Raw genomic sequence first — 25,971 nt, 5'->3', positions numbered from 1 at the left:
GACTGGACCCGATCACTCCCACTGGTGTACACCATTCTATCCACACCAGCTCTCCTGCCCTGCCCAAGGTGAGGGATGCCTCTTGGTCTCTGGAGTTCTGAATAAGGCTTCAAAACCCTGCATTCATGACTCTCCGGCCACTTCTTCCCATTAATGTCCCTCCTATTAACACCACGCGAGAAAACCGTAGAACTGGTGACGAAGGTCAGGCGCCCTGGGCAGCTGGGCACTGCCTAGGCTGGAGGAGGACTGGTACCTGGGAGGAAGTGCCGATCTGAATATCCCCATGTCTTACCTGCACTGGCTGTCTTCTCTCCTCAGTTATACATGACCAGGTTCATCCACTGGGAAACAAGTGCCATTGTTAGAACCATAGCCTTCATCTCGTCAGCCCAGGGCAGGGCAGACCTCAGCCCAGCGTCATCACCCCTTTCTAACTAGTTCCAAGCCATGTAGCAGGGTCTCAAAGCCCTCTGTGGTATGCATCTTTTGCTCCACCCTGATGAGTCAGGTCTTGACAAGTACACCTGAGGTCAACCAGCCGGCCAGTGCGGAGGCTCCACAATTCAATAGGAGTCAGTTTAATGTACAGTGAGCTCCGCGGCTGTTCCCACATTCCCCCCTTGGATTTATGACTCCCACATAATCCTCTGCTTTATTAAGCTATTGGAAAAAAATAAAATCTGTCTGCCAAGATCCTGCAGCAGCCTGGCAGCCGGCAATATATAAAGGCAGTAATTGGAGGCAGGGGGGCCGGCAAGCCTGGCTGCTTCTGATGGATGGATCAGCCATCCTCTGGGAGAAAGCTGCCCCAGGAAACCGATCAGGAGAGGTGGCCCGGGATTGCGGCAACATCTCACCTCCATTTCTGTCAGGTAGAGTCCTTTTCCATCCTTGGACAGATTATGGAAGGTCTCTAGGACAAAGCAGCAAAGGTGTTAGCAGACTGAGAGACGAAGGGATGGGGTGCTAATCAGGGCAGGGCCTGGGGATGGAGGCCACATGGCCTTCCTCCGTGGGGTGGGGCTGACTTGCCCACTTCTCCTTTGTGTTCTGCTGTGTATGGAGGGCAGCCCGGGGCACTCCTCTGCCACCAGGCCCCCTGGGTTTTCCCAAGCCCACACTCGGCTTAGTAGAGTTATCATTCCTCTCTTAGCATGGCAAGGGGTGCTCCCTTATCTCCTGAGGTCTCGCTTGAAGTGAGGCTGGGGGAGTCCTCTCTGGTTCATGCTGGGCGTTGTTCTTGGTCATGATCAAGTGGCTACTCAGAGCTGTGTGTTTGCAGAAGGGCCTCCTGGGGCTTCAGAGAACACAAAAGCTTAGACCACTATAAGGTGCCACGCCCTCCAACTCTGAGTCTGGGAATAGCTCCCACCCAGACATGGTCAGGGGAGGGAAGGGTGTTCCTCTGCAGAGGCCAGAGCTGTCACAGTCAATGCAATTATCAACACACCCTAATAGGGCACAGGGAGGCACAGAGACTGGCACAGGGAAATGCACTGGGGAGTAAGGGAGGCAGTCCCAAGGCCAGGGCCACTAGTGACACTGTTGGTGGCCTCAGAGCTCAGAGGTTATATCCTCTTGGGCTAGGGGTAACAACCCTCCTCTCCCACCCCCCAGAGGGCCTGTCCAAGGCTGGGTCAGAAGTTATTCTCTGGCCCTATCCTGTATTCTTTGGTCACTGCCAAGGTCTGCAGCCCATCCCCTAGGGCCACCACTCACTTGCCATGGTTTCCAGGCGCATCAGGAAGCAGACAAGACTGGGGAAGCTGACATGACCTGAGCTGTCACTGTACCGCAGGCTCATGAGATACAGCAGCTCCTCGCTGATGGAAACACCTACAAGGAAGTCTGGGGCCACAGGGGTGAGCTGGTGAGTTGGGGGAGCCCCTGAGTGCCCTGCAGCCTCTCCACTCTTCCCTCTTCCCCCACCAGTCCCATTCAGTATCTGTCCAGTGCTGTCTTTCCTCCCCGGTGGCTGGCAGGCCTTGGTGCTGGAGTCCGGCCAGAGACCAGTCAGGCTACTCAGGATGCTGAGCCTTGGGGACTCAGCCACCATCAGAGCACTCGGAGCATTTCCATGCAGCGTGCAAGCTGTCAGGGCACTGGGGCCTGTTCCCAGCCCTGCCTCTGCCAGGCTTCTCCCTGCTGCTGCTTGCCTCACAAAACAACTTCCCTCCCAATCCATGCCAGTGCCTGGGCTTCCAGGAATGGGAGCTGCTGGGTTAGGTGGCAGTGGTCGCCAGAGGAGGGAGATTCAGTTCTGGGTTGCTTATGCAGAGAAAGGCTGGCCCTTGGAGGGGAGACAAGATTCAGCAGGTGGCCTAAGGTGGGCAGGAGAGAAACTCCTGGCTTGCTGTGGCCTGGCTGCTTTGCACTTCTTGAAGACTGACCAATCGGTTGGGTCTGCAAGCTCAGGCAAGCAAGGGAGATCTTGCAAGGCACGCTATGCCCCAGGAGCTAAAGCTGGTGGAGACACGCCTGGTCTGTCCAGCAGAGCTAGAAAGATGCGAACTTGAATCCCTCTAGGCACAGAGCACATACTCCCCAGCTCACTATCTTCAGAAATCACCCCCTTAAGTGACCATGACCTGTCTGGCCACGAAGCTTTGTGAGTGGCACTTGAACTTGTACTTTTCTCCCTTTTTATGATTCTGGAGTGAGCAGTGAGGTCTCCATTCCTGGTTTCTTCTCTATTTGACTCTTCAGTGGTTTTCCAAGTATGGCTGCCTCAGTAGAGGCAGGTGCACCGCTGGGGAGCTTGTTAGAGAAGCAAAGGCCCAGTCACTCCAGCTCCACCCACCCCAGCTCCGCGGGAGGCTCAGCTGCACACGTTTTAATGAGCTCTGCGGGGAATTCAGCTGCACGCTCAGCTTCAAGCACTGGCATCCAGGGTTGTGACGGATTGAAGGGAGGCTCTGTGTGCACATGGGGGGACCAGCTGCCCTGTTTTCCTACCCTATCTCCAGGCCAGTTCAGAGAATTCAGAAAATTCTAGAGACTTTCTTCCTGGGCTCACCCGGAGGCAGCGATTTTACAGGTGATAGATGGTTCCTGCCCTCCCACCCAACCACCCCAGGTTTCAGGGTATCAGACAATCAGCTGGGAGCTCATGGTGAACTAGGAGGCACTCCTACACCCCACAGTATTGTTCTCATTATCCCAGGACGGGACATGGCTGCCTGCTCAAAGCAGGTGGATGTCATTCATTTTAACTTAGTCCTAACCCTTCAGTAAAGGAAAAGAAAGATGAAGAGCCTGCTTCTGGGTATTTAACCCTGATGGCCCAGCTATAGACAGGCGAGCTTCTGCCAAGGTGAGTGCCATTCCTGCTAGGGTATTAATCACCCAGGCCTTCTTTCTTACAGTCAGAGCTGTAGTAGGGAAATTTGACCAGCAAGGAAGAACACAGGTTGGGATGGGAGGAGTGTGGAAGCTCACCGAGGCCAGAGTACACTTGGCAGGATGAATGAATAAGCTACAGCTCCCTGTTCCCTCCTGACAGCCCCAGTATGTGCACACATTACTCTGCTCCCCACAGCCCCCGACCTTGTAACTGAAAGGCCCCAGCCCCATTACTGTCACGTTACCTGTGTTCTCTATGGCCTTCCATAAGTCCAAGCTCAGGAGCACCCCAGAACCCTGCTGGAGTTTCTGGAAAACATGCTGACATGGAACATGAAGCAAGAAGCTCATTTGAGTGCCCAGAGGGGGCCAGCATTGTGGCAGGCCCCAGAAGAGCAGCACCCCAGAGGAGAAGCTTCGGAGGCGGCAGATTAGAGGCAGGCAGGCAGGCAGGCAGCAGGGCTGCTGGTAGGGGAAGGCAAGAATGGCTACACCTGGCAAACAGACCGCCTCCTGGAGCTGTGCAGTCCTGGCTCCCCGGGTGCACTTTCCCACCCCTACACACAGTGCTGGCTTGGAGCAAAGCAGAGCTCTCTATGAGGTTTGCACAGTGTAGTGTAGAGCTAAGCTGCCCTGGTTTAAGTCCCAACTTAACTTCTGACAGCTGTGAGTCTTGGGCCCAGCAGAGATCTTTCCAGACCCTCGTCCTCTAATCAGGACCTCGAGCCTAATTACAGTGCCTCCCTCGTGACTTGTTGTAAGAACTAAGTGAGCGAATCTTCAGTGCTCAGAAGCAGGGCTTGCACGGGAGGGAGTGCCGTGTGGCCGTGTGGCCGTGTGGCCGTGTGGCCCACGCTGAAAGCAGGTGAGAACTGCTTCCCGGGCGCAGGACACTGTTGCGATCTTCACATTGGCTTACTCCCCTCAGAGGCTCTTGGCCTGCTCTGGGGCTTTTGTGCCACTTCCTAATCCTCCTGCAAGCCTGACCAGCAACAACCCGAAGGGAGGAGGATGGAGGAAAGGGCACGCAAGCACTTGCCTGGCACTGAGTATGCAGGGCCGAACCTGGGGCTTCCAATTGTGCCCGGAAGCTGCTGTTCCAAGGCAAGATGCCCCCTGCAGGTTTGAGACTGAGGCAGTGACAGGGAAAACAGCCACTTGAGAGCTTTCACTTGGCCTCATTTAACTTTTGGTGAATGTAAGATAGAAAGATGCAGAATGTTGTCAATTAGGTTCTCAGCCTTTCACTCTGAGTAATTCTGAGTGAGGTCATTATAAGGCAGTGTGGAATACCTGCTCACAGAATCCATCTGGAAGGCAGTGGGGGGAGGATGAGCTGAGACCCCACCCCTGCCCTAAAGGACTTTAATGATGGGAGGGGGTATACTTGACACTCATTAGAAATCAAATGGCCCCAGGTGAGAGACCAGCTGATAGCTCTTAGCAGGGTCTCAAGGCGGAGGGGGTGGGGGTGGGGGGTGGGGGGTGGGGGTGGGGGTGGGGGTGGGGGTGGGGGTGGGGGTGGGGGTGGGGGTGGGGGTGGAGGGGGGTGGTGGGAGGGAGGGGACTTCTGCTTTTTAAAAACTTCAGAACTAATATTTAGAGATGTAGTTGCAGATTGACATAGTGAGATTCCGACTTTTAAAAACCAGATTATACATTTACACAACACAGGTAACAATTCTCAAGAATATTTGTGAGATGTTAACAGTTTGGCAAGATTATATTTTCTGTTTTGAAGGTAGTTTGCCTGCCCCTGTCTTCCTGTGGTGAACAAACAGGCACTGCTTTTAGAATAACATCAGTTGTTTGTAGGTACAACAAGTAAGATGACCCATGTGGCTTGCCCTGATCATGGCTGGAGTGAAAGCTGGAGGCATCAGCTAGGAAGAGGTGCTTGTGTGAGGCTGGACTCTAGAGGTGGGGGCGGGGACACCGGCCAGGGTCAGAGTAGGGGCAGGGGCATCATGAGGTATGTGCGGGTGGGGTCTTCAGGACAGAGTGGAGAATCAAGGGGGGTTTTCCTGGACCGCAAAGTTCTTTCTCAGGGGCCGTCGCAGTGAGTGTGGGCTCTGTCCTGAGCAGCAGAGGCCACAGCCCACGTCTCTGCTGCAGACAGCTCCTCCAGCAGCCAGGTTAGGAGAGGCTGGGCTGGGCTAGCGGGCTGGGGGAGGCCTGAAAGGATCCTGGGAGACAGGAGGGGGGCCAGGCTGACCAGCGGGCCTAGACAAAGTCCCTCCTCTATCCTGCCTAGTGTCTCCTCCCTGCATTGTCCCTGCCTACACCACCTTGTGTTGTGAACTCTGCGAGCTCTAAGGGCCCGGGGGTGAGGACCTCTATTTTTGCAAGGATTACCCTGGCACAGGAAATATTTGCCAAGCTGGAGGGCCCAGAAGAGTCCATTACAGAGAACATGCTCATACCTGGTAGTGGACCAGGCGCACCCACAGTCTCCCAAACTCCTCTTGGTCGAGGCGTCCGTTCACTTTCAGCTGCCAGGGTAGTTAAGAATTAACCAGTGCAGCCCAAAAAGAGCAGAGGGGCTGTGGTGCTCCATCCATCAGCTGGTAATTCTGTGGGTCTGACCTCACCTGGACATGGCCCCATATCAGCAGGCACCCAAAAGCATCTGGGAGCAAGTCGACTTAGATTTGCTTTCCGAAGAAAAGATGGACAACTGGAAGAAGGCAGGCTTGAGAAACGGAGGCCAGTATCGCTTTACTCAGTTGGTAAGAAAGGAGGCCAGGACACAACCTCAGCAGATGCAGTGGGACCTGGCAGGGGCGGTTGAAGGGTTGTAACTCTGGAAGGCCAAGACTAGTGTGTGCAAGAAACACTGTATTAAAACCAGTCCTGGTCACCTCACAAGATGAGTTCAAGGACAACTGATGAAGAATTCTGAGAACTAGAAAGGGGAGCTGACGTGTGGGTAGAAGGAAGGGTTGAAGGGATCCTTTTGCTTTGCTTGGATCCAGCCCATATGATGGTTGTTGGCATACCTGCTCCAGGCTGGAGGATTGCTCAGTGTCTGCCTGCTCTCCTCACAACCAGCAGAGACAGGGCCTGATTTATGATTTCATCGCAAAGCTTCTTGTTCGACAATGGCAGGCTCCGTGTTGCCAATCGAGCCTTGTTAGACAGTGTGCTGGTTGGGTGATCTGTCTTTCAGGAGACAGCATACTCAGGCCAGTGGGGAGTGGGAAGGCAGAGGCCAGGGGGTAGCCACCTGCGGAGTCCGTTTCTCCTGCCTGTGGGGAGATAAGGGGGCCAGGGGGAGAACAGCTCATTGGAAAGCAAAAGTGGAGGCCAGAGGCGGTGAATGGGAGCTTGATTCTTGGTCCTGTCACTTGTAGCCATGGAAAGGGTGAACCACTTCATCCTACTTCCTGCACCTGCCAAGGCAGTATATTAGCAGAAATGCATGCGGTTGCTGTATTGACTGAGCAGCTTCATAGGGAAGCTCCATCCAGGGGTAAAGGAAGTGGCAGAAAGGGAAATACTGTCCACTGGAATATAAAGAGCAGGTGCAGAAGAGTGGAATATAAACTTGCAAACCTGAACCTTCTGACCTCAAATGCAGCACAAGTTCTGCCTAGCTGTGTGATTTGGGCAAATCACTCACTCTCTCTGAGCCCTATTTCTCTTATTGTAGGATGAGGTAATGCAGCTGGCATCACGGAGTTTGTAGCAAGAATTTCCAGGAAAACACGCACAGATGAATCAATGTGACTCGGCACAGAGTAGATGCTTGATTGATGCTAACTTTGCCACAGTGGCTATGGTTGGTCTGGAAAATTAATGAGCTAGCAGAGAATCCATGAGACCCCAGCTCTTTGGTGAGCCCTATTTAGGCCCCTGGGGAAGACCCCGGGATGGCTGGGGGAGGAGAAGATAACAAAGGATACGTCCATCAGAGCCACGATGCTGCGGCACTCATCCAAGGAGAACACATCCCCGGTAGGTCCTGGAGAGAAAACAGGAAGGACAGAACTTGTGTTTGAAGGGGAGCAGAGAGGCAGGGTAGGGCTGGGATTAGCAGGTCCTTGGCATGACCGTACCTTCCAGGAGTTCCTGGTTGAGGAGGCTCTGCAGCTGGGTAGCATCCATCTCTGGTCCCTGGCGCCAACAATGGAAGAAGGCAGGCATCAGATTGGGGCTGGGACCCAGGGTGTGTACCTGCCTGACTCCGTAGGAGCACTGTGACTTCTGAATACTCACATTCCCCCATGTACCTGGCTGGCTTTGTCTCTTGAAGTCTTCCCTGATTATCCCAGGCCCCGAATCCCTTCCCCTGAACATCTGGGCTGTTGACCACTCGTGACATTTGGCACATGCTGTGGGCTGCCTTGCATGTCTCACTCCATCCATTCTTGGACTGGGACCCTTATGGGCCTGCTGTCTGCTGCTGCTGGTACCTGGAGTCCCTCTGAATAACGACTTTAGGGTGCATCCATTCAGCCTTGCTGGTGGGCTCCCACTCTGCCTGCAGACACATACTAAGACAATATGACTACTGCATGTGTGTCTGTGTGCACTCTGTGACAATAGGCATTAGAAATACCAGAAATCGAGGCTGTAGGAAGTGGTTGCAATGGCATACATTTCTGAGCATCAGTCTCCCAGTAGCTGTTAAAGCAAAAAGGGAGCTGTCATGGTTTTCCTGGGATTAAACGTAGGAAGCAATTGAGGTTGTGGGAAGAGAAACCTCTCCCGGCCTGGTGCCTGGAGGAGTTAACTGCACTCGATTTGTTTCTTCTTGGAGGCCTTGAACAATTTGATGGGCAATGTCTTTGATGATTTTACAGTGGCAATGTTGCTCTATGTGTACATGTGGCTGCTTCTCACACCTTGCTAATTGCTGAGGGGAGGGTGTGATGACTGTCATGTGGAAAAACCTTTCTTTGGGGAGCTGGCCCTGGCAGGAAGTTTCTCAGCAGGTGCTTTGTGGAGTGGCTCTGGGGGAGGGGAAAGTAGATACCTTCTGGGCATCTTCTAGAACCAGAACCTTACAAGTGACAGACACGCTGTCCCTTTCAACTGCCAGGGTTGATCTCACCAGCCACAACTGCAGGAGAAGCAGCCTCCAGCCCGACCCCCACTGCCACAAGCCTTTCCTTATGGGGTGCTTCAGCTTTAAGCAAAATACCCAGGAAGACTCCCACACCCAAGGAAAGTATTGCACCAATGTTGGAAATTTGTGCCCAGGACACACACACGCACATGCACACACACCTGCCCAACATTACCCTGTCAGATTAGGGAAAGAAGTTGGTGTGGTGTGGTGTGCCCAACACCCACTGCATTCCTCTTCAAAGGAACTTTGAATCCTGACTGTTCACACTGACAGCAACTGGCTCATCAACGAGGAACTCCAAGTGAAAGCCCACGCCGGATCAAAAATGGTGTCGGGGCATGGACCATGTCAACTTCCTTCCCCACCCAGGATGGCCTCTGCCCAGGACTCTGCACATAGTAGCCAGCCAGAAGTGCTGGAAGAAATAGAGGTGGGGCAGATGATAATTGCTTAAATAATTCCCAACAGATTGCAGGTTTGCCTCCAGAGCTGGTGCTTAACATTATGGCAAAGCAGGTTAAGCTGTAGCTTGCAATGCTGGCATGGCATATTGGAACACTGCTGGGAGTCCCAGCTGCTCCTTTTATGATTCAGGCTCCCTGCTAATGCACAGGATGCTTGGGCCTCTGCCACCTATATGGGAGACCCAGGTAGTATTCTGGGTTCTAAGTTTTTGCTCTGGGCCAGTTCTAGCTACAGTCATTGCAGCCATTTGGGGAATGAATCAGCAGATGGAGGACCTGTCTAATGCTCTCTCTTTGCTCTCTGCCTGTCAAACAAACAAATAAATAAATGTTTTAACATTTGTTTAGCATGGTACTTTGTCTTTAGTGCTTGGCAGTGCTTGGTGATTAAATGCAGGATACTTGTCCAGGAATTCCAGCTGGTCCTTTTCCCACAGGCAGAACCTAGTTCAAGCACCATTAGTATGATTGTAAGAGAGGTAGGGACACGGCATTTCATTAATTAAAAGTTAAACTCACATAAGTGATGAGGGGAAGGGACCTGGTGAATGCATGCATAAACATTTTTCTTTAAACTTGCTGTGGAAGCTGCAGCCCCAAAGCCAGCCTGCAGGTTAAGCAGAAAGATGCCAAACAGAACTAGGCTAGGAACGTTTTTCACCCCCTGGGGTTGAGGAGTGAGCAGGGGCTGGACGCCCACTGTGTCCCTTCCTCACCCCCATGTCTCCGCCTCATCACCCATGGAGCCCCACAGGGGGTTCCCAGTCACAATATGTGAGGAGGCATTTGGCTACTGAGTAGCAAAGTGGCAATCAGAGACTTTGTACCATGTCATCATCTGACAAATGGTAGTTTATTTTAGAGGTGCAGGTGCACAGATCACATGTGTAAATTTGCCACCTGTCCTGAAAGAGGCATGAAATCAGGCATTCTCATCAGGCCCTGCTGACCACCACGTGGGAGCTAACCCTGACCTGGGCACCTGCTCTGGTGCCCATCTGTCTTAATTCAATTCCACAGATATGATTGAGCACCTTTCCTGGCCAAGGACAGTGCTCAGTGCTGGGGACGAGGAATGCATGTGATGTCATCTCTGCCTTCAGGAGCTCATGGGTTAGAGACAAATATCCTGGCTGGCCTTGGTGTGCATCAGGCAAAGTGCTTCTGAGTCACTGGTTTCCATCTTTCAAAGTGCTCAGTGGGGGCGGGGACTGAATCCTAGGGGTCCAAACTCAGGTGTGCTTTACAGCAAGCACCCTCTGTGGCCATTCCTATTTTTCATTTCTCCATGTGTCTCCTTGCTGGGCCCTGGCTGTCTTCAGGTTACCAGCACCCTGTTACCAGCACATGGAACGAAAAGGCAGGACCCAGAATCCTTCCTGCCCTTGTCCTCTACCGGCACCAAGTCAGCAGGTGCCTGTGATCATCTGCATCACTTTCCACTTCCCATGCCAATATGATTAATAATGGTAAAGGCCCTCGTGCAGAGCCCTTGGCAGCTGCTCTTACCCTGACAAGTCAGGGAGTTCTTTATAACAGTTTATTAAACCATTAGGCAAATCCCGTGTGTCCATAGGTGGCTTGGCAGGCAGTGTGCCATTGGTGCTCTCTGCAGCTGGCCAGCCTCAAGAAAAAATAATGCCAGGTCGGGGTGGAGGTAGCCAAGTGGAAGAGGGAAGGATTTCAAAGGATAGTGCCAATTGCTTGTTTAAAGATTCAAAAGGCGACACACTCCCTGAACACTACCTGTAATTATCCCCTCCTTTCACAAGTTCTATGGGCCAGCTGAATGCCACCCCAAGGAGGGCTCCCCTTCTAGTCTGGCAGTTAGAGAAGTTCTGGAGACAATCCAGGGAGACAGAGAAGCTAATAGAATGACCCATCACATTGCTTTTCCTCCCTGAATTCTGATATGGGCCTGTGGGAAGTCTTTCTTCCTTGGTTCTCTCCAGCCCCAGTCCTACATAAGGTCCCCACTGCAATACTGTACCTGCTGAACGTATCTGTGGAAAATGACTCTTGGGGAGATATCTTCTGGGAGACTCTCCTGGACCAAAAGGGAAACAACCAACCTTAAGCTTTTGGGGAAGGAGGCCACCAGCAAGGACTCAACCACTCTACCTAGATCTGAGATAGAGATCAGACAGTGGGAAAAATCCTTTAGAGGAATGAGAAACTAAAGGCTGTAGAAGGGAGATATTGTGTCCAGGCTGGCCCTGGGGACCTGGCCTTCTCTCTCAGCACCTCTGCTCTCAGTCTTACCTCCTCCCCTTGAAGCCCTCTTTGTCCCACTACGATGTTTTCATCGATCACTGGTGGGGCAATGAAAGAGATTGAAACTCCATGGGAAGGGATATGGCCAGTGACACTCACTGGCCAAACCTTGTTATACACCTACCTTCAGTGATGTGAGGCTGAAATTGCCGGTAAAGTTCCTAGAAGAACAGGGAAACACATGATACAATGGTCATTTCACTATGCAAAGGACACCTATCTGTGAAGGACACCTGGGTGGCACTGGGTGTCTATGCCAACTTGAATGGGGTTTTCAGCACTGTTGGATGTGACATGGAGAGCTATGACAGTTCATAGGCAGTCAAGCACCATGGCCTTGTATCCAGCTTTGGACCTGGACTGGTCTGCCAATCATTGGTAAGTGGTTCCTTTCATAATCAGATACACCTGTAAGTCATCTCCACTGGCACCATGGCAGAGGTCTGTCATGTTCCTCTACGAACTGGCAGTATGCTGGCTGCTTGGCATGCTAGGCTGAGAAGGTCTCACCTACGCTACCATCATGACCAGCATGATTATTGGTGGTGTCTTCTTGCCCCAATAAGGTGCCCAGCAGAGCAAGCTCTTGTTGATGCAAGTTTTGACCCAGGGACTTTGCATTCAAGACCCACATGATTGGACATGATCTTTTGAGCCCACCTTTCACTGTCTCCCAGTCCCAAACAACTTGACACTTGTACCATAAAGCATCTTCCCATACTCACGGCGGATACCTCTCACTCTTCAAAAAGCCCCTTGTCACCCTCTTCCCTCTCACTTAAGGTTTCTTTCTCTGCCCACAAGGTCTTTCTTCCTCTTTATGCCACTACATTCCACTTCTTAGAACCCTCCAGTCTGCTCTTTGCAGTGAATGTCACACCTAGCAATGGCCCACCTTCTTGGTTGTGGAATCATCGGTTCATAGGCCTTGTTATCACCCTTTATGGTGGGCTTCTCAAGGCCCAAAGCCACGCCCCCCTCTGCCACAGTGCAGGTTGAATACAGTGCCCAGAACACAGCACAGCAGAACACAGAAGACTTCATACAATTCAACAGAAACAAACATTCGGCATCCCATGGATGCTGTACCTGTCACTGTTGGGCATTTTCTGGAAGATTCGGAGCAGGAACTCGACCTGTTCGTGGTGTGTAGAGAGGACCACGACATAGGTCCCAGGGCTCAGCTGGAGGAACCTTGTGAAGTTGCACTTGGTTTTACAATCCACACCTTGGGCAGCATTTCTGAATGCGGAAAAAAAGGCAGGCGGCAATCGCTCCTGGAACTCCCGGAACTGGAAGACACAGAGTTATCGCGAGAATGCTCTGTCCAGCCACTAGAAGAGGAGCCTACCCCAATACACACACACACCCCCCCCCCAAGCACCAACACAACACCAACACACACGTACACATGCACATATATACAACCCAACACACACACACACACACGCATACATAAACACCCTCTGGATCCCTCTCTGGTCACCATAACAGAAAATGGAGGCAGCCTTCACTTGAATTCTCCAACAACAGAGTTTTAGGGTGCTCTGTTGTGTGGACCCTTGAGCCAAGAAGCATGATAAACATTTTTGTTTGTTTGTTTTGTTGAGGCTTGGAGTGCCTTGGCTTTTGTTTTGTTTTTTGTTTTTTTTTTTCCTCCCTCTGCTTAGAGAGAGAGAGGGAGAGAGAGAAAGAGAGAGTGATGACTTTCATGGGCATTGTGGTGTTATTCCTGCACTAAGGCTCTTTCCTTTCCCTTTGGCCCCCAAGGTCCTTTTCTCTCAAACCTTTCACCAAACATCCTGGGCTGCAACGGCACAGGCAGAGAATTATTTACACTTCCTCTGTTTCACCTCCAGTAGAGGCCTGAGATTTCTTCTCATTAGAAAATAATAGGCCATGATGACTTTTCTTTTATTTCAATATTTTTGTAGAGATAAAACAGTAAATATAAGATGGTTCCCATTACCGGATGTCATAGCCATATTCCATAATAAAAATCCCTTACTAAACAAATTTTCCCTATGACAGCCGAGCATGAAGATTCCATCAAGAATGGTTATACAGCATGAAATGATTATTTATGAGCTCTGCTTGGGGGCGGAGGGAGAAGGAAGAGTTGCTGTGTAGGGGGTGTGGACAGGACTCTCTCCCAGTTGAGACAGGAGCTAGGTCCTCAGGTACACAGCAGAATCTCAGTAGATCCTCCAAGGTGACTCTGATGATGGAACCTGCATACCCTGGTGGATGTGGGAGCCTGACTCACTTGGACCCTTTAGCAAAAGCAGCAATGGCACCAGATTTTCTCCAAAGGACCAAACCCCTCCACGTGTATGTGAACATGTTGGGAGGCAGTGGGCAGCCCACAGCCTAGAAAACAAACATGGCCCTGCTCATCTGTCCTCCTCTAGCCACTGGGTGCCCACAACCCTGTCCAAAGTCCTGATCTTTCAGAACAGATTCAACAAGGCACAGCAAGATTGGATCCGCCTCCATGGAACACATGAAGGCCAGGGGTGTTGGAAGAGGCAGAGCACTTTACCAACAGACAGCAACCAAAGTGTGAGAAGCCCCACGAGGGTGTCAGGGAGCCATACCTGAGAGTCAACCTGTGGACAAGAAGAAGAAAGACAGGTTTAGGAATGTGGACCAAAACATAAAGTCAAGTGTCCCTTCTTGTGTGTTTGGCCTGTGCCCCAGTCTTCCTGGAGTGAATAAGGATAGTCATTTCCTGTGTGGAGTTGTAAGAAAGGACACCTAGTCAGCTGCAGGTAGCAGTAAGGTGCTCGTATGTCAGCTCAGCAAGGCATGCTTAGCATGTCAAGAGCATTGATGGGGTCTGGAAATAAGACAAAACTTGGACCCCATGTGAATTCCTTGACCTTGGAGGCTCCATTAAGAAGGCAACTGTCCTCTCATCAGACCATCATAAATTGGTGGTTTTTTGTTCTAGGATGTTCTAACACTCATGGGAATGCATGCATGTGTATGACTGGGACATACCCATGTTCCAGTCTTTCTTTATCGTGAAAGAAGCACTAGGGATACAATCCCATTTCCACTCTGCAATTTCCAAAGCACCTGTATAGAATGTGATAATCACACAAATCCTCCCAGCAGACACTGCTGGGCTCTTTAGTTTTTGAACACAGAAACTAAAGCTCAGTAGAGTTGGGGATAGACTAAGCCATGTTACCTTGTTATTCAGTCCAGCTACCACGAATCTGTCTTTCCCAGCTGGCTTGGGATTTGGTGCCCTTCTAATGTTGATCCTAGAGCCCACCAATGTGAACAGGCTTTTGCTTGCCCTGCTTTCTCTGGAGGCCAAGGGTGAGGAGAGAGGGGCTGGAAAGGGGGAAGAGGGGCAGGAGGTTGGAGGGAAGGATTGATTGTATGGCTTCTCTACCCTGTCCTTGCTCACCATCTTGCCTGCTCCCTCCCTGGTCTGACTCCACTCATGTTGGGTTTGGCGTAGAGCAGAGCAGAGTTCCCATAATAGTTAGAGCCACAGATCCATGCCAAGGTAGAGGTGCCATGTTGGCTGACTCATCACTGTGCCACAAATAGGCTGAGAGCTTGGCTGGTGTTCCAGAGATCATTTGAATGCAAGTGTTTCTGGCATTGTCTTCAGTTTATAATGCATCAGGGTTCTGCAAGATCAGATCTTGATGAAAAGATGCAAATCTAGCTGGAAAGTAGAGGCGAGGCTTTGTGAACATTTCAGAAATGGCTGTAATTATAACCTGGCTAGAGCAAATCAAATAGCTGTTGGGTGAAGAGCTCTGGGCTCATGATGACCATGTAAACAGCAGACCCAGGGGTCATGTATCAGAGCAGTCCTGGGAAACCTCCCCAACTTCTGCCACTCATCATGGAAAGGAAGAGTTGGCTGACCTAATTTTAATTAGGTTTTTTCCAGAACCCTTACCTATTTTAACCCGAATGGGAAGAACAACTGCCTCAATGTCTTCCCTGCCAATCCCAAATGCTTTCTTTTGCCATCAAGCTTTGGAGAGCTCAGGGATACCGGAGAGGAGAAGCCTCTCAGAATGCATCTGAATCATGAGGGATATTTGGAAATCAGCCTCAATGGTGAGGTCATGTAGCATGTCTTGGAAAGATGTTGCCCTTGTGTCCCAGGATGTTCTGCTTGGAAGGTGGGCAGGAGCCAAATGAGGTGGCTGCACGGGTGGCCCCCACCATAGGGAATGCCCCCTCCACAGGGAATGCCCAATTTGCTGCTGCTGCTCTAAGATTTACTACAAACAATTCTTACCTGTTCCTGCCTCTTTAATTTAATATGTTTCCCTTTTTTTAAACAAAGATTTATTTACTTATTAGGAAGGCAGAAGTACAGAGAGGGAGTGAGAGATCAAGACAGAGCTTCCATCTGCTGGTTTACTCTCCAAATGGCAACAATGGCCAGGCTAAAGCCAGAAGCCAAAAGCTTCATCCAGGTCTCACCTGTGGGTGCAGGAATTCAAGTATTTGGGGGCATCTTTTGCTGTTTCCCCAGGTGCATTAGCAGGAAGCTAAGCTGGAATTGGAGCAGCAGGGACTTGAACTGGTATCCATGAGAATCCAGTGCAGTTGGCAGTGGCTTAATCCATTGCAACACAGCATCAGCCTCCCTTTCATTTAGTTCTTCAAAGGGAACAGCTCTGAGTGGCAGACTGCGTATGGGTGGGTTGAGACTTGGGGTAGGTCATGGTCACAAGGTCACACCTTTTGCTCCAAGATGTGGCTAAAAGGACTGCTGCAGTGGGGAGATGTCTCCTGCCTCCTCCCCATACTAGACTGGATGTTGAGATGCCAATGGGTAATGAAAATAAAAACTTTTTCGGGGCTGGCCCATGGCATTCCAGGCAAATCTGTGATGTCATCATCCCATATGGGCACTGGTTTATGTCCCAGCTGTTCTATTTCCAATTCAGCTTCCTGCTAACAATCTGGGGAAAGCAGAACAAGACAGAACTAGTTAGGCTCCTGCAACCCATGTAAGAGACCCAGAAGAAGCTCTTGGTCTTCATATTTGACCTGGTCTAGCCCTAGTCATTGTGGCCAACTGGGGAGTGAAACAGTAGATGCAAGATCTCAATCCTGATATATATTCATTCATTCATTCATTCATTCTCTCTCTCTCTCTCTCTCTCCCCCCTTGTCTTTCTCTGTGTATAACTCTGACTTCCAAATACATACACAAACGAATCTTTTCATTTCCTTTTTTTTTAAAGGGCCACACCACATCCTTAAGAAATGCCCTACAATAGCCCGAGCAGGTTTGGAGCACCTGAAAGATACTGTGTTGAACTCCAGCAATTCCTTCTCCATTAAATTCTTAAAGCCCAATCCACTCTTTCCTCTTAGACAGGTTCTTAGTTTTCCTTGGAGCCCTGGACATCAAGAGAAAGGCAAGAGGTTGAGTTCTGTTGAGAGCTCTGGATCTGGGATCATAGGCTATGAGGTAAAACCTTCTCCTCACCTCCAAGTTGTAGCACGGATAGATGGTTGTTCTCTGAGCCTTGGTTTCTACATGCACAAAAGCAGGGGTAACTGGGTTTTTGAGACAGTGACTGTGATCATGGTTGTAAGTGTGATGTATCTTATTGTGAGGTCTTCCCAGCCAATGCATAAAAATGTTTAGCCATGAGCAGAGTAGCCAGGGATGCTGCTGATTTTAAATGAGCTAGAGCCAAAACTGTACATTTTGCCTTAATGCCGTGAATTAGGACTGAAATTATGCCTAGAGATGCTGTCATCAATAATACGGTCAGGAAGTAGGACACTGACATCTCTGCTGATCACCAAGGTGGCTGCAGTACTTGACTGAGGAGCGGCAGACATCTGGCTTCCTCTCCCAGCTCTGCTACTAACTCTGTGTCCTCACCTCCCTGGGCCTGTTTCTTCTATATGCACAGAGGAAATCCCAGTGTTTGATGGTGCAGCTTTTTAATGACCCTCACTAAGCATAGAGGCCACTGAATGAACAGTTTGAGAATCCCTCCATTTTTCTTTGAGGTACTGGATTGTTGAGAGAAGGAAGAAGCTGAAGTATCAGGGTTCCTTTCATAGCTTTCCCTCCTTTTAAAGGCTATTGCAAAAAGAACATTCCTGTCTTTCCCACTCACAGTCTGTCCATGCTGGCATGCTTGGGGACATATGACCCCGTTGGAGCGAAGATGTTGGTTGGGGCCACCAAAAAGGGAGGGAGCAAGACTTGGCCTTTTGCAAGTGACTGAGCAGCTTCTCACAGCCCAGCTGTGACTGCACATAAAAGAAAAGGGCACCCCTTGCATTTATGTCTAGGATTTGTTTTATTTCTTTTTCTTAAATTCCTCCTAAAGAGTAATCAATGATATTCAAAGTGCCCCAGGCACTCTTAACAAGGCAGATTCCCAGGTTCTGTCCTTGGCCTTCTGCTTCAGGAGGCCTCTGGCAGGCCCAGAAATCACTACAGGAACTGGTCTTAGACAAGATCACCTTTGGAGCAATAGGCATTAGATTCTGCCACAAAACAGAAAATGCTGTGAGTGATACTGGAAGTTTGTCCCACCACCAACAAAGGAAAATCTAATGTCCTGTAGAGTTCCAGGTTATCTGGCAAACTTAGAGCTGGACCAGATGAATGTGACAGCCACTTTGGGCTTTATTTTCAATATGTTGTGCAGTCAAATCTCCCAGCCTGCAAAGAGTTTCTCTCCCCATCCAAGAGAACAAAATATCCCCCAGGTAGGCCCTGAGGCAGGCTGCCTTACCTTAAACACCTGGAATTGTAGTGGAAACTGACTGTCTTCTGCACTCAAACTTTGTGGCCTGATGGCGAAGGACACAACGACATTGCTGCCTCCCATGGCCTCTTGCACAGAGAAGAAATACTGCATGTTCCTCTGAGATTCTCCTGTATGGGAAAGAGATATCGTTGAACTCAGCTCCACTCCAGCTGAGAGTACACAACTGGGACTCCCAGGTGGGTACATGTTCAATTTCAAAGATTCCTGTATGGTTGGATTATGAGCTCTGGATTTGGGAGCCAGTTTGTTGGAGGGCAAGTTAATTTCCTAAGCCTCAAATCAGGATAGTAGAATATAGTTCCAACTGGGCAACAATGCTTTCAGAACCCATGGGTATACATGAGCTAAAGCAAGGGTGGCAACTGCCAGAGCCTTGAAATGGCATCAGTTAGTGAAGTACCAATGGAGACTGGGATCTAGATGTTGTATTAATGATTCTCTTCCTCCCATGCAGGTGCATCACAGCCAGAGCAAGAAGAGAGGATTGGTGAGGACACCACTGGATTTCAATGCATGCAGGAATGAATATTAGACAGAGATGAATGAACACCTATCATAGGGTCTGGCTGCCCCTGGGAAGCTCTGAAAGGGAAATGGGAGGATTTGGAGGACCATCCTGGCCATTCTTCTGAGGGGACTGAATCATATGACACGTTACATTGATCATGGGGTTCCTTTCATTATGTCCTTGTCAGATACTCCTAAAAATGGCATACTCCTAAAAATGGCCACAATCTGTAATTTTGGTTAGTTGAAGGCTTTGGCCCTAGAAGCAGATAGGAACCACTTAAGAAAGGAGAATTAATATTTTTGCCACCCGAGAGTGACCTTCTGGTGATGAGGTTCTAATTAGCACAGTGATCACCACAGCCTAGAAGTGGAATAAAGGGGCATCCCTGATGACAGAGCCATTCTGACAATAAGGGGAATGACTGTGTGTGTCTGGGTGCCAGCCTACACATCCATGCACACACACACACACAGAGCTGCTTTATTGACAATGCATAGGCATACTCATATTTGTCTCTACAGGGAGTTGTTTCACTCCTCAGTGTCACAGGCAGTGAGTGACTGTGATTCTCCCAGACTTATGGTCAGTAAAATTCATCTCAGGGGAGCCGACAGGCACCTCCCTCTGCAATCTCTTCAATTAAAACAGAGGCACAAGTACACGCGCTCCCTCTCCCTGGTGTCTGGGTGGTACATGTGAGTCCAACGGGCAGACAAGGATTTCTAGTTCCACTGTTTGTCGCTGGGAGTGCTGAGGGCTAAGAGGGTGGAAGTACCCCAAGATCTCACAACCAACAGATGACAAAGACAACGATGCCAACCTAGGTTCTCACTTCTGTCTTGGGCTCTTTCCACAGCTCTTGCCACTGCCTGGATATTTACTGATGAGCAGAGAGCCTATCCCTCTTCCTGCAGGTATGAGAAGGTGATCAGGACAGTGGTACCCCATGATGGGCTGGGGGATACTCACTAGAGGCTCACTGCCCACTCCCTACCAGCTGTCGCTCTGGAGCTGCATAGAGGCAGCAGAAGGCCAAGGTCCCAACATGCTGGCACAGAAGATAGAGGCATGACAACCATAGCTCTTAGCTGCTGTCCCCTAGGCTCCAGGGGCTCTTCAGAATCAAGGACCAGAAGCAGCTGAAGCCAGGGCAAGGCTGAGGGCTGAGAGCTTCCATGCTAGCTGCATGATTACCCATATCACAAATACCTGCAGCATTTCCTTGAATCACTTGGTTCTTAAACATTATTTGAGACCATCTGTCATGAAACATATTTCCCTGATCCAGGGCAATTGGAAATTGGTTGCACACATACAAGCAGGAGAAGTTTTCTTGGAAATCTTGACATGACATCCTGTTTAAAAAAAAACAGATAGCATCAGTAGATGGCCCCTGCTTCTGTCCCTGGGATAAATTCTCCACTCCACAGCACCTTTTCCTGTCTCAGTTACTGTATCCATTGACTTCCCACTGTCCTATCTGAAACCCTGAGTCTGGCACTGGCTCATACCCTGCCAAGAACCCTTCTGCTCAGTGGCCAGCTGGATAACGGGTAGTCAAATCCTCAGGTTGCATTCTGCATGCCACCTGGCACCAGCACCTCCTCAACTCACTGGCCCAGTTCCCTGCCCTCCACTGGTCAGGATGACTGCCAGGCTCTCTCTGCTTAAAGGCCCTCCACGCTGCTGAGAAAATTGTCCTTTCCTACAGCCCCTTGCCAGATACATTGCTGATGTCTTGGTCAGAATCAAATGTACTTCACACTGTGGTTAAACATGGGATACGGGGAGTACTTCTCTTTCTGATTTACATCTGTCCAGATTCTTAATTAGAGTCAGGATATTTCTCACACCTGCTTAAGTGCACATAGATAGACCAACATATAAATCACACAGCTCTTCCAAGAAATACCCATCTTATCCTCCAGGGCAGGACACAGGAATGTGGCTTCAAGCCTTCCAGCCCTGCCTGGCTTCTGAGTGATGACAATGACAGCATCACTGTACTCAGAGCTGGACGGCAAGCCTCCTGCTGCTCTTCTGGATACCACACCAGAGAGGCAGCAGAGCGCCAGGGTCCCAACATGCTGGCACAGAAGACAGAGGCATGAAAACCATGCCTCCTAGCTGCTGCAAGATCTTAGGTGCTGATATTTCTATATTCAAATATAATGGAATGTCCGGTACCCATATGTGAGATACTTTCATACACAAGCAAAAGACATGAAAATCTCCCACCAAAAGTAGTGTCTTTGTAGAGAAAATATATTTTCTCAAAACAGGTCATTTTCATCTTCATAAAGGGAAAGGAGAAGGGATTTTTGTAAAGAAGGGAAAATACCAGAACTCGCCATCTTCCTTGTTCTCACACAGCTGGTTTTTCCGTGGGTCGTGGGTTTCCTGCCACTCCTGAGACCTGAGCACAGAGACAGGGACCGTTAGCATGACCTCTGCCAGGCACTGGATTGCAAACAGTATTACTCAGCAGAGCCATCTTGCCCAGGCCGCCATGCGTTCCTGTGGAGCGGGTGGAAAGTGTCATTCACCAGTGGACAGGATTCAGCCACTCTCTATATGCAGATAACTTGTAAACACCTACAGGATTCAGCCAGTTTCTATATGCAGATGACTTGTAAACAGCTGTCCCAGCCTGAGCCTCACTGATGGATTCTAGAGGCATCTGTGGTCCAACCCACACTCCACGCCCTCCGCACACTGCCCAAGTGAGAACAAGAGGAGCTGTCACTTATGTCTCCCATGTCCAATCATCACACATTATGCACTGACTGACTCTACATCATCCACGTACCTCCATCCCAGCGGTGGTTACCCTAGTTCAGGCTACCCTCCTTATGCTCCTGGGCTTCCAGCTGGCCTCCCCACACTCCAGCCTGCCCACCTTCTTATCCACTCCTCACACCGACATCACAAGGAATGTTCCAAAACGTAAAGTTGATCATGTCATTTCCTGGCTCTCAGGGTGACATTCAGATCCCTTACAGAGAACCATGACTCCTTCCAATCTTCCAGGCTTCCCCGAGCCACCTTTTGCTCCCTTTCCTCTTCTCTAGATTCTATGTCCAGGCTACAAGAGATGTTTCTGTTTCCTTATAAACGCCTTTCTTCCCACCATGATGCTTTTACCATGACGCTCTCCCAACCTGGAATGTTCCTTCTCCTCTCAGCTGTAGAACCCACTACCTCTTCCTCAGCTTCCCTCTTAAAGGATGACTTTCCTGGCACTGTGCCACCCACCTGCTGCACACGCAGTGTCAGTGCGGTGTCTTTGAACTCACATAGTCATCTCAGCAGTCTGCACCCTGGTGCTGGCTTCTTTGAGGCTGTCCCCCTCTGAGCTCCATGTGCCATGAGATCCAGGAGTTCTGGTGGCTAACATCATCCTGTCACAGGTGTTTAACACTTGCCCTTGACACAGTGCACAAGGAGCTTTGGCGTGCTTGCTTAACTACCTAATGCTGAATGAGGTATGAGGGATCGTTCATGGATAAAAATGAAAGTAAAAGCACTACATAATGATGTATTTTTTTCATAAACTTTCTGAAGTTTATGAAAATAAACACAGATGAGCATCTATTCCAGTTGCTCATCCTAGGGTCTAAAGAGGAGGAGACCCCGCCGCAGGCAGAAGAGGAGAGCTGCCCCTCTCTCAGCCCACTTTTCAGAGTGCAGCCACACTCATAGGCAAGCAGCCCAGAGGCATAAAAATGTAATGAGTTCTTTCTCCCAGAGGGCCCTGCATGGAGAACTTGGGTCACCTCTCTGCCAGGACAACAAGGCAGGGCCACTGCCCAGGCTTCCGGCTGTAGGCTAAGGCAGTCAGATGTGTTATTGTAAAATGGCAATTTTATAATTAAGCGATAATTACATTTTCTGCAGTGTGTAAGGGAAAATAAATGTAGTGTAAATCAATATGCTATCGATTCATGCAAGTTTGCCTTTAAGTGTGTGTGAGTGAAATTTCAATTACGGCTGGCATAAGACCAGCCAGCTCTCACCATCCATCTCCATTCCTAAAAAGCAGGGATGAAATCGACCACCTGCATGGAGATAGTGATTTGCGGGGCTCCATGGCTGCCTTCCAGCCTGGCTTCCAGTGGAAGTAGGTGGTCCACAGCACTCAGCCAGGCAGCGACCTATAGAATGGGTGCTGCTATAGCTCCTACATCCAACTCCCAAAGTCCAGCCTGCACACACCTGTCCCCCATTCAGAAGCTTCCACAAATGTCCACAAGTGTGGGGTACAAAATCAAGCCTCCACGCAGGCACTGGGCACTCCACTCACAGCTCCCCACACTCCTCCACTGATCTTTCTCTATTTCAGGTTGGCCTGTTAGTCCTCTGTTCACACTCCTGGCTCTGTACTTCTTGGGATAGGGCTTGGGGCAGGCATTATCTGGAGCCTAAATCTACTCTCCAGGCTTCTATGGTCACAGCCCAGGTTCACTGCACCATCCACTTTGCTGTTACTTCCTTTCACTTTTTTCTTCTTTGCTGTCCTACGTCTCACCCCAATCACACATTCATGTCTCACTTGCAGATTGCCCACATGTGTCAGGCACATACTAGCAACTGGGGCTCACCTGGAACTGGAGTGGCTCATCTGGAACTGGTGTGGCTATTCCATAGCTTGTCTCAAAGCATCAGGCCAGCCAGTTTGCACAGTCTGAAACTGGTTGGCTCTGAGTCTTCTAGAATGTACTATCATTGCTGCATTGATTTTCATTCTCACTGGGTCCTGCCTTCCTATTGTTTTCGATGCATTTCATTTCGTTCCAGGCCACGTCCCTCTCCCTGGCAATGCTGCCAGTGGTCACTGAGCCACAACTTTTTCCATGGCTCAGCACAGACCTTGCAGAGTCACACAGTGGGCTGGGCTCTGCTGAACGCTGAGAACGGGCAACCTGGGGCTATGCCTCTGTCCTGCTTTTACTTAGTCAACAAAGGGGCGGGGACCAGGCATCAGCACCCATGATAGTGGGGAGAGACCAGCTTGGCTTCTTGGGGAAAGCCCTGACCACACTGCTGTCCCCCTCTGGGACTGCTCAGAGGCACTGACAGCCACTTTGCATTGACTCCCACAGCAGGCAAGGTGCTGTTGCAGGCACCCAGCACAGTGGAAGTCTAGGGCAGAACTGATGATTGAGTCCATTGAGTGATGATCAAGTCCTCCAAGTAGAAGGTCACCCAGATCCTTGCCTCAGTTTCTCCACCTCCCCCGTGTAGGAAGCCTGCTCTGTCTTGACAATGTGGTCTCCTTAGTACCAGAATCCCATGAGATCACAGCCAACGATGAGGTTCCTGCTCCTTTTCTCTTCCTAAAGTGGGCTTGGCTCCTGTCCTGCCTCCCACCCTGTGGGCTAATTCTGGGTGTATGGATTTATAGCTTTAGACCATGGTTGTCTAGAGAACAGACACACAGCACACAGCTAAAACAGTGCACTTAGTACAGAGAATACAGCAGATGCCTAACAGGAGCCCAGCAAATGGTATCATGAGCCCATGAGACAGAGTGATAGCCACACGGGGTGTGTGAACCAGACAGGTCTGTGGTAAAGCTCACAGCCAGTGAGGGTGATGCTGCCCTCCTGGGCAGGGTGCCCTCTCAACACTGTGCTCTTTGGGGAGAAGTTTCCAGAAGCCATACCCATCTCTCCAGCGCCCTCTCCACTCTGTGTTGCCCCAGGGGTTCCACAGGCGGATGATTTCTTCCTGGGTCCTCCTGTACTGAATCTGTAAAGAACAGAGAAGCAAAGAATCAAGGCTGCCCAGCACCATCAATGCCATGGGAATCGGGGCACAGCTGCCTTTTCCCTGCAAGGGTAGGTTCAACTTTAGCCCTCATCTGGCTGCAGCCAGAGCTGGGGAAATGAAAGCCAACAAAACATCATGTCTCTGGTACCTGCAGGGCATTGGGCAGAGGAGGAGGAGAGATCAGCCCTGTCTCTGCTTGGCCCTGGGCAAGGGCAGGTGCCGCTACAGCACCCACTGTGACTACACCCAGAAGCCTGGTGAGCTGAGATGCAGGAGCAGATAAACGACATTGATGTTGATTCAGACTGCAGAGAAGGAAGCTTTATGGGTTCACAGCCTCTGCCAAGTCCTCTCACAGGCAGCATCTCTATTCCACAGACACAGCTGTTTCCTGGCCCTTGGCCAGTTAGGAGCCTTGGCACCATCTCTATAACGGTGGATGGTGGAGGAGGCTGACTTCAGTAAGAGCGGGATAGCCTGAGAGCCATGCCACCCAAGACTTGTCCTCATTCTGTATCCTGGCACTGACCAGACACTTCTGCCAGCAGGTGACCCACCATGACCTGAACCGTTCTCCTTGGCAACCCTCTTCACTCATTTCAGAGGAAACTCTTCACTCACTTTACTCACTTCACTCACTTCAGAGGCTGAGCTTGCTTCTTTACTCCCACACACTGATCACGCCAGAAGGCAGCACCATGGGAAATTGCCCTCAAACCAGAGCAGAACCCTGAGCCTGTGTCCTAGGAGCCAGGAGCCCTCATCCTGGTGAGGGAATTAGGATGCGACTGAGTTGTAGCTATGATCCTGCCTTGTGTTAATGTCTGTGGAGACAAGGTCCCACAGGGGTGAGAGGAAGCCCTAAGCTCTTGCTCTGATTCCAGGGCAGGGAGATGAGGAAACCTCTAACACAATGAATGTGGAGGCAGGGTTCTGACCAGTTGCCCATGAGTGCATGTTAGCCCTTTGTGCTTCCTTGCAGTGCTGGCAAAGAACATCAGAGAGGGTAGTCATCTTCACCAAGGACACAGAGCAAATAGCAGAGGCAGAATTATGATCCCGGGTGCCGTCTGTTCCCACACTCTAGGCTGTTAATGCTGAAAAGTAGATCCATTCTCGGACATGACTGTGACCTTGAATATAATGCTGGAGCCACTAGACTAAGTCAATAGGATGACCAATAGGTCATTGCTATGAAAAAGTAGCACAATCACGTAAGAGCTCAAGAGCTTGTTGGTTGCTGTCCTTGCCTGCCTCCTCTCTCTGCCTGGCAGTACATTGGAAGGTCCTGTGGCCATCAGTGGTATAGACCAAGTACAGAACTGAATGTTAACTACCAGTGTGTGATGGAGCCCATGGGGCAGGGACATGAGAACCAGCTTGCCTGGTGGCCCAGAGAGATTAGCAGACACCCGGTAGGGTTGGCATACAGTGAGGGGCTCAGCCAGTATAGGGGAGAAGAGTAGTCAGAGAGTCAAGGGGCAAGGCCAGCGCTCCATGAGACATGCAGATCAATTGCCACCCCTTTGCCCAGGGAGTCACTGACTGAGTTAGCTACATGAAAAGAAAAAATTCCAACTTTACTGATCTGCCTGGCTGGGTCCTGCCTTGAGAGAGGACAAGAAGATTCCAAGGCACACTGTGTTCATAGCTGGTTCAGTCTCAGCCTGTGTGAGTCAGCACCCAACCTCCTTGCTTTGGGGCCCTTGTGTGTCTTTGTGAGTCTTGGCCAGGAGCACA

General features: G+C 50.3%; 1 protein-coding gene across 1 annotated transcript in view; it reads right to left on the bottom strand.

Annotated features, from left to right (window-relative positions):
- Positions 1–276: 276 nt before the first annotated feature.
- Positions 277–25,971, bottom strand: part of CAPN13 (calpain 13) — a 67,723-nt gene continuing 42,028 nt past the window's right edge. Inside the window, exons 8-21 of the mRNA XM_004582711.2 lie at positions 24,125–24,210; positions 20,801–20,875; positions 19,669–19,814; positions 17,913–18,055; positions 12,621–12,635; positions 12,218–12,440; positions 10,874–10,914; positions 7,404–7,461; positions 7,251–7,309; positions 5,769–5,837; positions 3,591–3,666; positions 1,723–1,851; positions 861–916; positions 277–344 (exon numbers count right to left, since the gene is read on the bottom strand). Coding sequence (XP_004582768.2) covers positions 318–344; positions 861–916; positions 1,723–1,851; positions 3,591–3,666; positions 5,769–5,837; positions 7,251–7,309; positions 7,404–7,461; positions 10,874–10,914; positions 12,218–12,440; positions 12,621–12,635; positions 17,913–18,055; positions 19,669–19,814; positions 20,801–20,875; positions 24,125–24,210 — 1,203 coding nt within the window. The 3' untranslated portion in view covers positions 277–317. The remainder of the gene's footprint in view (positions 345–860; positions 917–1,722; positions 1,852–3,590; positions 3,667–5,768; positions 5,838–7,250; positions 7,310–7,403; positions 7,462–10,873; positions 10,915–12,217; positions 12,441–12,620; positions 12,636–17,912; positions 18,056–19,668; positions 19,815–20,800; positions 20,876–24,124; positions 24,211–25,971) is intronic.

The sequence above is a fragment of the Ochotona princeps genome, chromosome 8, assembly GCF_030435755.1.
Source record: "Ochotona princeps isolate mOchPri1 chromosome 8, mOchPri1.hap1, whole genome shotgun sequence".
NCBI lineage: Eukaryota > Metazoa > Chordata > Mammalia > Lagomorpha > Ochotonidae > Ochotona > Ochotona princeps.
This window is presented reverse-complemented; position numbering and strand designations above follow the sequence as displayed.